The 14,788-nt window shown below is 42.5% G+C and overlaps 1 protein-coding gene across 2 annotated transcripts; it reads right to left on the bottom strand.

Moving 5' to 3' along the window:
• Window positions 1-3,131: 3,131 nt before the first annotated feature.
• On the bottom strand, window positions 3,132-14,424 carry e2f2 (E2F transcription factor 2). 2 transcript variants are annotated; one of them, XM_027275214.1, is made up of 8 exons: window positions 14,253-14,424; window positions 13,614-14,028; window positions 7,817-7,916; window positions 6,691-6,910; window positions 6,237-6,398; window positions 5,993-6,107; window positions 5,561-5,759; window positions 3,132-5,105 (listed from the first exon to the last, which is right to left on the bottom strand). In XM_027275214.1, the coding sequence occupies exons 2-8, from the start codon at window positions 13,887-13,889 to the stop codon at window positions 4,831-4,833; spliced, it is 1,347 nt and encodes a 448-aa protein (XP_027131015.1). In that variant the 5' UTR covers window positions 13,890-14,028; window positions 14,253-14,424; the 3' UTR covers window positions 3,132-4,830. The 2 variants fall into 2 exon arrangements, with proteins under 2 accessions (XP_027131015.1, XP_010755304.2); XM_010757002.3 differs by having other exon boundaries at window positions 13,614-14,424.
• Between the last annotated feature and the right edge of the window lie 364 nt (window positions 14,425-14,788).

The following is a 14,788-nucleotide window of genomic DNA, read 5'->3' as shown; positions in this document are numbered from 1 at the left end:
AAATAAATGCCTCTCATGTTTTTTTTCCATTCAAGTTAAGGAAATACTCCAGACGAAACACTGGAAAAATTCACCTCCTTAACCTATTAATCATTAAGAGAAAAAAAAAAGCATCCATTCTTCTGAGGAAGTGAGGGCACGCGACCAACTCCAAACAATGCAGAGCCACATAAATAGCCTTGCTGACCCAGTTTACCAAAGCCTCATTTTATCATTGTTTCTGTTTCATGCCTGTATGTATGTAAGGGAACACCAGTGAGGGTAAAGATGGAAATAAACAGTTTGCATGAATACATTCAGGTGTCTTTTGTTGTTATAAATGTGCAGTAAAAGTTTGTCTGCATCCTCATTTCGCATGCACTTATTTTCTGCATGCATGCCTGGGCTGATGTAATGCAGAGGCTTGCTATGTCCCAACAATACCCTCCTTCAGTTTCTTTGCGGCTCCTAGTAAAGAAGCAGAGCCTTTGTGCTTCTGCCAGCCTTTCCAGCCTGGGTCCTATTGTAAAACTGAACAAACCGGTCTGCTCAGGCGATGCAATAACGTATGGTGGAGAATACAAGTCCCAAAAACAAGGAGGGGGGGGGGGGGAAGAGAGAGGAAAACGGTGAATCGAGGGAGAGAAATTGGCTTTGCAGAGTGTGGAATGACAGGGGAAAGGAGAAAGAGATGGAGAGACACTTCATTGTCTGAGGACACAAACTGGAGTGACTCACTTAATGTTTTCCCTCCTTGTCTCCACCCTTTTCCTTCCCACCACATACCTATTCATTGTCACTTCCCATATGAACATACACTCTCCTGCCAATGCTACGGGTAATTTCATATTCAGTAAAAAAAAAAAAAGCAGAAGTGAGGTACACCAAAGCTTCTCTCTGACGCACATGCACGGCAGCTCAGAGGTCGTAGCGACATCTTCCAGTAAAGATTACAGCTGCCAGGATTTCCTTGCTCCTTCCCAGCAGCCCAGTGGAGTTGCAGCACAAGGTCCCCCCCCCCTAAAAACCTCCGTATCCCTCTCCACTCTGCTTGTTGACTCAGCTCCACTAGCTCTGCTATCAATTTACTACCCCTGTCAAGCCAGGAGGCCCAGGCTTACCGTAAAATACCCCCTCTTCTGGTCGACACGGATGACTGAAAATGGGAGGATTGAACAGAGTTGAGAGGGAGAGAGAGAGAGAGAGAGAGAGGGGTTTTGATTTATTGTTTAACACAGGTCTTCAGTTTCCCTCTGGGATAAGCATATGAAGTGTCTTAAACAGGTCAAGGGGCCCAACGGAAAATAAGCCACCTCTAGAACCCGCACAACTGCACTGCAAAAAAAACACTGGGGAACACCTGTGCAGCAAAGAGAGCTGTGATTTTATTTAGTGATACGTCATCAATGACTCAACTCCCGGAACAGTTTCTGTCTCAGTCCAGTCGTAAGCATGTCCTCTGCATATGCCTTGTCAGCTGGCAACAAAATGTGCTGTACCTGCCCGTCAACCCCGCCCCGAGAAGTGCCCGCTCCAGAGTGCCTGTCATCATAGTTGGCATGGCAACAAAACCTTTTCCAGACTGGGAGCAGGTTGTCAAACTTGTTTGTGATTCATAAACCGCTGTAAATGCAGTGTCATGTACAATTCATAACGTCGCACCATTGCTCAAGATGTTAACTTTAACATTCAAATGAACTCCTACCTCCTACCTGTTGAATAACTTCCAATTATCCCTTTAATGTCTGTTAAATTCATAATTATGCGTGTTTTAATATCTCCTCTTTCATGCAAACACAATTTTTTCAGACCTCTATATGTCATACTTTGTGCCAGAGTCAGTTCAAGGCTTTCAGTAGCTTTAAATGAGAATGTGTGTGGCCTGAAACACACCAAACATTGTCACTAAATTGCTCCCAAGCTTAATGAAAATAATACTTTCATTATGTGTCCCTTTAGTAGACCCTAAACAAAGACATGCAATGTTTTGGCCACAGGTTGTTGCTCTTCACTGACGCCACGCCAGCACACAAAGAGTTTTTTATGTTTTTGGCAATATAAGTTCAGCTTACAATATTTACTTCAGTCCCTTGTTGTCACAGCAAAGGTGTGATGTTACAAAACTGAAGTGGTCTGCTGTTTAGATAGCACATAAACTACACAGTCAAAATCTATGCATGTGTATGCGGTGCCTGACATTTAATTTTATGACCTCTTGTTAAACGCCTGAGCTGCTGTGCGCAACATCTGTTAGTGGACACTTTGCGCTAATAGACACCTGATGTTGGGTCAGAAGAGACGCAAGAGTTTGCAGAAAACTGCTGCAGGAGACAGACTTTATATGTGAAGGTTAAAATTTATTTGTAGAAGCAAGTATTTGGCTACGTTCAACCACTGTGGTGAACATAATAAACGTGTGTTTCCTGTTGTCATGCACAACCTCTCTGGTTTTTAATGCCAGAAACTTCCAGTTCCATATAAAATCACTTTAGGAAGAACTGAGCCAGCATGTTGAGCGTTTGGAAATTCCTTCGGGAAAGGGCATGAGTCCACTTCGCGCTGTATCTCAAGAGACTGATTGCTGCATGTAAGATTAAAAAAAAAACAACTTGCATCTTCTATAGATTTCTTCGTAAAAGTAAGATGAATTTTCTTGCAAATGTCTCCCGCCTGAACTATTCCACAGTGACCCACTGCACTTTGACCTTTTGGGTCTCCGCTCCCTTTTGTGAGCTGGTTTCCAAGGCAACCAGCCCACAAAGAATGATGGGTGGTTTTTGTCAACCTGTCTAGTTGTGTTTATAGTCCATTCAGCACCATTGTCCCTCTTCGTGTCAACCTATTCTCTCTCCTCGGAAAAATGTCACTTCTTATTAGATCAATATCCTCAGTGACCATCCCCTCATTGGTTTTGGACAGAAAATACTCCATATTTTTTAGTTCACCCTGTGGTTCCTTCTATAGATTTTCAACATGAAAGATCTTTGTTCAATCCAAATATTTAGTCAGATTACATAAAGGATAAAATAAAGAAGATTTCGATATGATTTTACTATTTATGTGTGTCGAGATGTAGTTTTGCCGGGAAGAAGTACATTGAATAATGTCTACAGGAAATACAGCTTACATGACAAGTGAGACAACATAAAAAATTTCCAAGTGTAAAGCATGGCTTCAGTATTTATTTGATAATTTCAAACAGTCCACACAATATTACAAAATATTAAGTGCTGCATGTTATACACAAACAACTGCGTCTTCTGTAAGAAAAAACACCAACTTTCGAAAAATTCAGAAGAATGGGTATAAATACAAAACAAATTATGTACAAATACCAGAAAAATAATGCTCATTGAAAAAAACAAAACAACTACAAATTCTGAAATCTGAAATTCACATTCGCTAATCTACACTGTAAAATCTCACAAACAAACACACCATGACACCCGTTTCCCAAGCTGTCAAATACACACGCAAACACACATTTTTCAAGTTTTGTTAGGACAGGACAGTTAGCTTATCTCTGCGGTGTAGAGGGAAAGCCAAAAATACGTGAGCATGAAATTCAAATGTCCAAATGTGTCTAGAGAACGCTTAAACCCTAAAACGTTTAACAGATCAGAATCGAGGCTGCTGATCCTGGATGCGCCACCACGTGTGGTGAAAGCACTTATAGGCTTGGAATTCAAACAGTAAAGATACAAATTTCTTATCGTGTCTGTTAGTGCTAAGTCAACAGACTTCATTTATTTTGGTGCAAGATGAGAAGAAAACTATTCTAATTAAACCTTAATTACCTCAATTAACCCCCTGCAACATAGATGCTGCATTTAATTTATTTTGGGCTATTTCCTCAGAAATACAATAGTAGTCTTACACTACTAAATTAAAAAAATATCCTCCATTAAAATCAGCAAACTCACATCAATAAAGGAGCACCTGGAGTTGAAACAAAGCTGCCAAACTGAAGAGTGTGGCCCTCATGTTGGGTTGAGATTGAAATGAGTGCACTCGATCAGTCATTAACTCTGGGTCTGGGTCCAGTACTGGCCGTCAGAGACTGCCTTTCACATTTTTGGCACACGACACAGCACCAAACATGTACAGCGCCTGACATAAAGCTTAAGACAGGAGAGAAGCAACACAAGCTCCTTTAAAATCCGATTTTAAAGCAATACAGTATGCTCTAGCTGTAGATGCCTGCGGATTTACAAGGACTGGTTATTCACAGTTTAATGTGATCAGTGTTGAAGATACTAGGACTTAAAAACATACCCTGTGTATTGTTCTCGATGGCTTTAGCTTACTCTCATCCAGTGATTGAATCCTGTAAAGCTGCATGGCAGTTAAAGCTGACATAATACAAGGCTGCCCCCTGTGGGCCAAAGAGTGGCACAAACATTTAGACTTTGGAAACAAGGAAAGAAAATAAAAATTCCTGAGTTGTCACAATGTAAACACTGCCTGAAAGCCAAGCATCAGATTCAATTGCTGGTGATGTGTTATGTGTCTTTTGTTACATCTATTTTTTTTTTCTTTGCAGCGATCTGAAAATGTGACAGAAAATCCAAAACAATCCTTGCTTGTAAAACAGTGTTTCCTAACGTTTGGAGATTACAAACATCACCCAACCTCCTATTTTTACAATCATATGTACAAATTCCTACTTATTTAAAATAAACTCCTCCTTTGGAATCACTGACGTTAAAACAGAACTGGCATGGCAAAAACAAAGAGTGATGGCTTCATAGTGTAATATTTTCTACCCCAAGGCATTCAATTAAATACCCCCCCGCCCCTCCACACACACACTTCAACATTAATTTCCTCCCCATTTCCTTCATCTACACCTCAGCTCTTCAGCAGATCCCCAAGATCATATGTGTTGAAGAAATCTGAGACTCCCTCGTCATCCTCAAGGCTCCAGAGGTAGTCGTCGTGGTCCAAAGGTGGAGAGAAACTGACAAAGGGGGTGTTGGGGTCTGGGGTGAAAGAGGCGCAAGGAAGCTGGTCCTCTGTGATCTGGAGCAAGCTCGGAGGCAAACCCAGCAGACCCTCGACGTCCAGCAGAGAGGAGCTGGTTGCTGTGGCTGAGGAGGTGGCTGGAGCCGCTGTGGACATGTTGGCTGCGTTTAACAGAAGGAGAAAGGTCGGAGTTTTATTTCATGCACAACAAAAAACCTTTGCGAAGCTACGTTAAGCTGCTGTAATGCTACCGGCCTGACTGAGAATCAAAACTTCAACCATCTACAAGTTTTGTTTTTCAACTTCATCCTTGGGATTTGGATTTAATTAATATATTTAGTAATTTAGCCCTTTTATCCTGATTTGAGTATTGTTTTTTTTAATTATTATTATTTATATTAGTCTATAAATATTGATGACTGAACGTTTATTACATAAGATTCCACTAATTTAGCATAGCATTATTTCCATCGTTTTGTGTACAAATAAAAAAAAACAAGATCTATTGTTACTTAGGCTGCTTCCAGTCTTCATGTTAAGCTAGACTACAACCAATCAGCTTTCAATGTCATAATCCTACTGTACTGTACATGACCCCACAGAGAGCCCAGCTTACATTCAATAGGCTCCTCTTTGATGCTGTAGCTTGGCAGTGCCATCTGTGTTGTAGCTGGAGGCCCAAGGGGTTGAGGGAACTCTTTTTTAGGTGTGACAGCACTTTTAACCGGACTAGCATCTTCAAGACCTTCCTCTGGACACAGGTAGACTTCAATGGGGCCATTTTTACTCTTTAAATAGATCTGTAATGATCCCTGCTGTAAGAGGATGCAGAAAAAAAAAGAAATCTTTAATATACATATAGCCACAATTACACTGGTCTGTTTTGTCTGTACAACTGTGATCAGAAATTTGAACTACAAACAGGATTACTGGCTATTCTTGCCAAACTAATTTGCCTTAAAACATTCATCTGTCAGCAGTATCGACACATGTAAATTTGCATGGTCATCCTAGAAACTGAAAGATTCAAACAAACGTGCTCTCTCACCCCTGCCGTGTCTGGCACCTCCAGTTTGGTGTCAGCTGGTGCCTTGACGGCAATGACTGTCTGGTCTTTGAGACTGCCGATGGACCGGATGTCCTGATACGTCACATACCCCAACGTACAGTGAGGAGTTAAGGGTCAGAACAATGGCACATAATAAGTGGATATTTGCACGTGTAACCAGTCCCAGAAGACGACCAGAGAACGATGTGTTGTTGATACGCACGCATCTGCATGTAAAGGATATCTCTGATTATCTTCGTGTTCAGTGAGTTGTTTGAGCTGTGCGGTGCTGGAGTGGATCAGTTCATCCAGAGATTTCTCTACTCTCTCCAGGTCTCCAAGCTCTTTCCTCAGGGCACAAGACTTCTCTCCTCCACTTGCGCCACCCTCAAATACATCTCCAACCCTACGAGAAGACACATGAACATATCGATCAACAACAAGAAAAGTGTAATAATCTGATTGCATTACACATCTGTGGTCTGTAGCTATAAAAAGTAACACTGTAATGTATAGTAAGCACTCTTCAGGGTTCAGCAGGGGTTGTTCAAGGTCTAGAAATGTTGCAATGCTGTCTAACAGCCACTAGGGGGTGTATAAACCAAGTGTAGTGACTTGTAGCAACTTCTTCAATAAACCTTCTGTCAAGACTATTGCCATTCCCAATATTACATGTCTTCTTCCATATTGCTACTCACAGCCACTGGATGTTGTTCTTGGACTTCTTTCGGATGAGTTGGACTCCCTCCAAGACGTTGGTGATGTCATAGATGCGTCTCTTCTGCACCTCCAGGACCTCGGTGGCCCAATTCAGGTCAAGAACTCCGTCAGGAGACTCGGCGATCAGACCCACAAATTTCTTGGTCAGCAGGCCCAGGGAGGTGTCGTAGCGTGTCCGCTCACCTGGAGACTTCGGAGCTGAGATCGGCAGACAAAAGCACGTGAAAGGAGAACGGCTGACGGACAGCGCCATGCAGATATTTGAGATTAAAAGTCAAGCAGTCATAATACAACAGATATTGTTTACACTTTGCTTTATTAGATGTATTGAAACAAAATCAGAAATGTCAAATGTTTCAACTATCATACAGCTACAGTCGGTCTTTGAGTAATTCATTCAGTGGATCTGCTGAGGATACAGACATCTGACTCATGTGCTAATTAAATTAGTCATTCAGGCTGTTGTCTATTGTGTATTATGAAAACAAACTATTACATGAATGTGTCAACTGCCTTATATCTACATCAATGTTTGCAGTCTGTGTTTATCATTTCATTCATTCAGTATAAACAATATTCCACCTCACCTCTATGCTGCTATCCAGCACTATGCTACTATTTGTGTCCACTGCTTTTGAATCTGTCATCGGTCTAACCATTTGTCTAATTTAAGTTCCTCCTGTGCTGTTCTTCTCACTGTCTGTTCAGAAGAGCTGAGCTTTCTTCATCTACCCTGTGTGACCACCTTTCCCCTGGTCCCCAACACAATCTTCTAAACTGTACTGGCAACAAACACCAAACCCTCCTCGACCTGCTTAGCCCCTTTGGACTTGTACCATTGTTGGGAACTGTAACTTCCTGAGACTTATCTCTTTGTACTTAGAGCATTTTATTGGCCTCATTATCTTGCTCTTCTTATAATTAAACCAGACTTAACTCTGTTGACCATATTGCCTCTCCCTTATTTATACTGTGATTTAACATAAACAGAAACACTGCAGGGGTGTTATTGGCAACAGTTACAAAGACTAATATTGGCGTACTGCTAGTATCTACCCACAAAAGCCACTAGATTACAACACCTCTGATCAGTAGTTTACTCACTTCTTGGACTCGGTATCCTGGCAGCGATGCTGCATTTGCCTTTTGGTGTGCGGAACTCTGGCAGGTAAAGAGGGTCCTCAAGATCCAGTTTCCTTTTAGCCTGGAGAGAAAAGAGTTCATGTGCATTAGAAAAAAAAAAGAATATAAGAGCAAAGAGGTTGTTTCTTATAGCTGCAGTGTTCACTATGACCTAATCTTTCCATCGACATGAGAACATACATGCTGGGACATATTCCCCATTTCATTCTCTTTCTACTTTGTGGTCGCCTGGAAATACATTTTTCATCCTGCATAGTGAATCCCATTGACTTTTTAAAAAATATTTTATAAAGGTTAGGTTAAAAGATAAATCATGACAATGAAGTGTGAAGGGCAAGTCCAGCCCATCCACAAAACCGTGACATCAATGTGCTAAATAGGGGGGTTCTTGAAAAGTGTCGTAAATGTGCCAGCAGTCCTCAAGTGCAGGAACAAAGCACCCCCCTCACACTTTCCAAAGCACTTTCAAGAGGGGGTGATCTTGTGTGTGTGTGGGCAGAGAAGGAAGGGGGGTTGATCAGCTCTCGACTCGCTGCCTGCAACTTGCAAGGAAATCCCTGGAAACACTCCATGAGCTCTCCTCCTCCCCCCCTCAAGCTCCCCTATGTCACCTTTCTTTTACAAACAGGCTTCCCACAAGATGATTATGTGACTATAAGTGTGATGCATCGATCACCAAGACCTGCAGCTTTAATCAAAAGCACACACACAACCTTTGGACCATAATATAAACTACATATCTTCATCTGACCTTTACTTTTTTTTCAGTGACCTACATTGGCATAACATAACCAAAAGTGAAAATCACATGAACCCAGTCTCACGCTCAGGGTTGAGAAATGACCAACTGAAAAATGACAACTTGCGTAAACAGGCGACACCTGTGCAGAATTCCTGTCGGTTATTTGTTCACTCCTACAAACGTAGTCCTACAAACACTCTGGTGACTTAACTAATGAGGGGTGGTATTTCAACTGAGGCTGCTGGGTAATTTGTAGCATATGGTCTGTACTGTCTCACAAACTCACCTTTACTCCACGTCTCATCACAAATACTTGGCAACTATAATCCCTTTTTTGTCGCTGCAGCGCTCTGACTAACAGGTTTAGGCAACTGACTTTTTCAGAGATGGGAAAAGTGGTGAATTCGCCATGTGTGGACGGGCCTGAGTAAGTGTGGGGATAATGAAGGCTGCCATTGTCCCAGTGTGCTCCCTGACATGTCCACCTGTTGACTGGCGACATCTGGAGCAGCATGGAAAGTGTATGTGCTGTTGGCAGGGCGGTTTTTAATCCCAACAGCTCGCAGGCAGTCATACAGAAACAAGCTACTCTGAACAAAATGGTGACTGTTTGCATTTATTAAGACTCTTGTGGGATTAAAAGCTGTGTGTTTTTTTGTGTGTTGGCTTGGAGTCCTGACAGTAGCTGTCAAACACCAGAGAGGAATCAGATAAAACGAGTTTCTACAAGCAGGGACATCTGTTTAAAAAGAGAGAAGATCTGTCTGGTTCGATCTGTTTGTTCACTTATAACTTCCATGACCTAAATCTGTAGATCAAGCTGCATCCATGTCTGCATTCTTAAGGCTTGTAGGTCTACAATTCGAAAGAGTTGCAGCCACAGGCATGGTGACATGGTGTAAGAAGGGGAACCAACGGTTTCACCCTGCAGCTGTATGGGTTAAGGGAGGGGGCTTGGGTGCTCCCTTTTTTGCATGAGGGATTTCTCTGGTGAGTCAACCATATTACGCAAACGCAAGCCATTTTATCTGGTGGAAAGACAGCCTGTTGTCTTGCTCTTACTCAGCCTGCTTACAGACCACTGAGAGAAATGTGTCAATTCATATGCAAGCACACAGGACCTACAGAAGACCCTGAAAGACTAAATGTGATCATTCAGATCAGTCAGAGACATAAAGGACAGTATAGTAAGCATGTGTTACTCAGTTTTTCAGTTAAGCAAGACACTATTTAAGCCTTTTGCTGTCAGAGGAAATGGGAAAGGCCTGAGCCAAATACACTCCTTTTAGCTCTTTATCTCCCAAGACTCGCAGTATCACCCTGCTCACGTTTGCCATAATCTCACCCCGCCTGTCTGCTCAGTTACACCCAAGGACTGCACGTGGCCTGCTGTGTTTGTTGTACATTCTCTGCTGTGTTGAAATCTCCACAGTGGTATTTCACACACAAAGTCACAGTCACGTGAAGGCTTTTCTGTTAGCCGGGCCTCTCTTCAAACCAACAAACCATGTCTTTTCAGGGCTGCGTGAGACTCTGATTCCATCTGAGCCAAGAGCAAGTTGCAGTATGCCTGCGAATATCTACTCCGCTGTACACAAACCACACCCTTTGGGTAGCCAAAAGAAAAAACAATGCCTGGATTGCTGATGAGATTGCCAGCATGTCCCTCAAGAGGTAAAAGAGAAGGGTGGATCTGCCCATTGGGGTTGTTGGGAGAGAAAGAGAGGAGGGGGTTGCTTTGAAATGCAAAACTCCTGCTATGAGGACATTATGCTCCAGGGCTGGGGTAAAACAAGGTGAACGAGGGAAAAGAATGGGAAATTTTGGGTGGGTGCATGCAGTCGGTAGTGTCACACCAGAGTGTCATCAGTGTGAATGAAGGGGGTGGGGGGTCCCCGGAAACAGAAGGCGATTAAAGAAGTTGGAAGTTATAAGAAAGCTCATTGAAGTGGGTTTGTTTCGCTTCGAAGCGTCAGAAACAGTCATTCATGAAGCTGACATCAATGCTGATGCTTATTCGGCAGATTGTGCACACATTCCACGAGCGTCTAGGAATGCGCACATGTGACATAAGCAGGAAAGAAGTGGGACATTGTTCCTGGTTGATATTATACAGATGCAAGTCCTGGTCAAAAACATTTGACATTTGACTGTAGTAAATATTGCTTGCTGTATGTGGAAACAGACGATTTCGTTCATGTGCAGTGTTTTGAGGATCACGGCCGTCATTGAGAGAAAAGGTCTTCCCTGGACTTTGGAGGGGCGCGTGACTCCTGTAACACATTTACATCACTATCAAGCTGAAATGAAACAGGACTGACACAGCACTATCAACAGCCTACGCACCCTGGTTAAAATGACAATTGTCTTTTACTACAGTTAGCATGATCAGTGAGTCAAGAGATGAGATCTCCTCAGTTTACGTTAACTACATCCAGTCAAACATTAACTTTTTCTCAGAGGGTTTCCAAAAGCATGTGTCCCCAAGGGTAAAAGTGTGAGATCCTGCATGGCTGCTATGTAAATTTTGTTTATTGTAGTTAAGGGAACTCAGATGTTTGCGCTGAGCCGAGCATCCTGTGTGGTGGTTATAATGTTGTCTAAGTTGAAGGAAGTGAGCAGTACATGAAGAAGCGGCACTTCTTGTAAACATCAAACCCACGACCGAACACGCAGTGAAGCTGCTGTGTCAGCAAGCGCACGAAGAAGACACTTATTACTATCTTTAAACTTTGTGATGAACAGAAATAATTCAGTCATCAAATGTATGTAACATGCTAAATGTCCTCGGTCATCACAACACATAAAACTGCAAGACAGTTGGTCTGCCGACTGATCCTGAGTCAGCAAGACAACACTTTATGTCCAAGTGAATAAAGTGACCTATGCTTGAATTATGTTGTAGTGTCTTAGAATAGTGAAAGACAAAGAAAACATGTGTTGACAGGTTGTATGAAGTTCCACACCAGCTGCAGGAGTGATAGTCTGCGGCTGAAAACAGAAGCCCTTCTTAATCAAATTTCAAAGTTCGCTGCACTGTTCTGTGTGTCTAAATGTCACAATTTAAGGGATCTGAAGTGGACAAAACGTGGTAGAGTTCGAGACGTGACTGAAAATGACTCAGCGCTGCGTGCGTCAGTAATTCAGAGATTCAGGTCTGTGTCAGACGGTACAGCACCCAGAAAACTAAGTACTGCTACAAGATTCAAGAAGTAATCCATGGAGAATAAAACTTTTAAAAAAGCGGAAGCTTAGAGATGATCACAGCTGAGATTTTTTTTGAGATAGGGTAGAAGAAAGGAAGGAAGGAAAACAAGTCACAGACAGTTTTAGAAAAGGGAATCAAATGGGATCACAAGGCTTCATATTCAGTTTATTTTATATCAAAATACAAGACACAAGGTTGAGTCAATCACATACTTGCACCTAAGTTTTAAGGACACATGTTAAGACTTTAAGGTGCTTTTTACACCTAGATCTGAAACTTTACTTAATTTACTGCAATGTGTGAAGGCAGTTTCATAATCGTGGGACTTTGGGACTTTTGAAACCTGTCTTGTAATTTCAAATGTGCATCATCGCTCTTTCTCACCTCATTTTCGTGGCGAATCACACGTGTGACAATGTGAAATAACTAACTAAGAACACGTCGCCTAAAAAAAACAAAAACGGTACTAATGTGGTCACTCTAACTTATCTAAAACACCTATGCGTATGATTGTATGTATGGCAGAGAGGAGTTAATTACCAGTATGAAAACACCATTTTCTGATAATAGCACAGCAAGACATGTATAATAAACCCTATCAGCCTGGGCCTGTCGTGAGCCTGTCGCATGAATTGGCCTTTCTGCTGATTTAAAGAGGGAATTTCAACATCCATTAATGCATGCAGCCTTTAATTGTTATGAAGTTCACCTTGGCACATTATAAGCCAGGTGGTAGCTTGTTTCTCACTTTACTTACGTCCGACTAATCCTCTTGAAGGGCCTATTAGTGAATACAGGCTCCGAGGGCAAGGGGGGTTAACATGAGATTTGGAGACACTGTACACACTCTAACCCCTAACCCATATAGCTTTACTGCAATTCACTCAATCTAAATGACTGCAAGGCTGAGTGGCTGGAAAAGAAGTAGAAGAAAATATAACAAACAGCAGGTGTGGAGCACTGAACACGTCGCTGAGTGCGATCCAATCCCCTCAGATCATAAAGCTGAGTTGGTTGAACACAACTAATAACATAAACTAATAAAAACGGTGTGTTCACTCACCAGCTCACGAGAAAACACACCGGTTGTTTATGGCTATGACCTCTGACCCTCTACCTCTCTTCCTACATTGATAGGAACAGGTTACACAGGTCCTGTATTGCCTTAATGACAGGTGCAGTTGGAGCAGCTGTCGTATGGGTGTAGCTGTCCAAATACAAGTTACTAATGACTCGGGAACACTCCATGTCAAATTAGAGGAGATTTTTTTTTCATGGAAAAGAAGAAATGAGAGCGTATACATTAATGTCTAATGTATGCATTGTTTGATTGTGTAAAGCCACCACAGCTATCTCCCACTGTGAGGAGACAGTCATCTTTCCTTTTCACAACAGAACAGTGGGGGCCCCAAACAACTATCAACTACCCCCCCCTCCTTCACAAAACACACCAAACACACGTACACACACACACATGCAGCGTCTGGCCTGGTCTGGCTACAGCTGGACTGCGGGAAAAGATGTCACACAACTTAACATGGCAGGCAAGGGAATACACTATTCACACACACACACACACAGACACACACACACAGACACACACATCCAGCAGCAGTCACAGTGGCTCCTCTGTGGCTTATCACGTCAAAACATATTTGAATGTGGCCCCAGACGCTCCAAAGCATACCAATGGAAATCAAGAATTATTCCGCCCACATAATTAACTGAACAGGACACACTTTGAATTAAAAAAAAAAAAGTGTATTTGTAGTGTGTGTGTGTGTGTGTGTGTGTGTGTTTGATTGTACCGGCAGGCGCCCGGAGGATGATCTGATGGGTTTAGCCTCTGGTCCGTGGGGGGTTGAATACAGGCTGTTGGCTCTTTGTTCGGCCGCGGTCGTGTTGCAGATCTGGGTGAAATAACCGGCCGGTACCGTGTTCATGAGCGGGCTGGACAGTCCGGTGCTGAAGAACTCGGTCTTCACTCCTCCGGTGGACAAAACTTTTATCTTCTGCTGAGAGGAAGGCAGTCCCACTGATGGCCGACCCGATGCCGGAGAGACGCCTTTAGGCATCCGCATCATTTTCCTGAGTAAACTAAATTTAACCGGATTGGTCAAACGAAGAGAAGAAGAAGTGTGCTGCTGGATCAGCACTTAATGCTCTGCTTAAACCGTTTGCTTCTTATTAGCAAGTTGCTGCTGAAGATATATGTCCTATAACCTGCGATTATAATAACAGAATAACCCAGAGCAAGTCATTAAATATAAAAATGCATGAGTTAAACAGCCGTGTTTACTAATAATATCCGTTATTACACAGCAGACTGATCGCTGTTGTTATAGCCTTTGTCCGGCAGAGTAAACTCGCATTAAAAGTTATTCAAAAAAACCTACTGCCTAAATAAATAAATGAGTTCAAACATGCAGTATTTGAGAGTCCAGTACCAGAAGGTCTCCAGGTCTCATTGAGATCAGGTTCCACCTTGAGATTTACAGCTTATTGTGACCCCCTTTCTGATGCGGAATCCGACCCGGTCCGTGATTCCTGTCCGTCCACCTCAGAGCTCCGCTCTCCATACAAGAGAGACAAGGGCTGGGGAAGAACAGCTTTTTTAGCGCCAAACTTCATCCCGCGAAATTTAGATCTCCCGCGGTTAGAACTCGCCTCTGATTGGCTCGCGGCACGTTCGGCTTGTCATATTTGCATAAAACAGTTGTACGCGGATGGAGCTGCTGCTCTTAAAGCGACAGTAGCATGATTTCAGGACATAATGTTCTTTTATTTCCAGGCTGCAGTTGCAGACAATGACCTTTTTTTATTATGAATGTGAATGAGTGCAGTCTATACGATCAGACTTATAATAAAAGAGTTGTAACCTTGTTGCTACGCACACTTTGGTCAGAAATTTAGGTCACAGTAAGAAACTATTTGACCCATATGTTGCATCATACAGCACCCTGAGCTTCGACTTCTTTGCCTG

Source organism: Larimichthys crocea, chromosome XXIV (genome assembly GCF_000972845.2).
Source record: "Larimichthys crocea isolate SSNF chromosome XXIV, L_crocea_2.0, whole genome shotgun sequence".
Lineage (NCBI taxonomy): Eukaryota > Metazoa > Chordata > Actinopteri > Sciaenidae > Larimichthys > Larimichthys crocea.
This window is presented reverse-complemented; position numbering and strand designations above follow the sequence as displayed.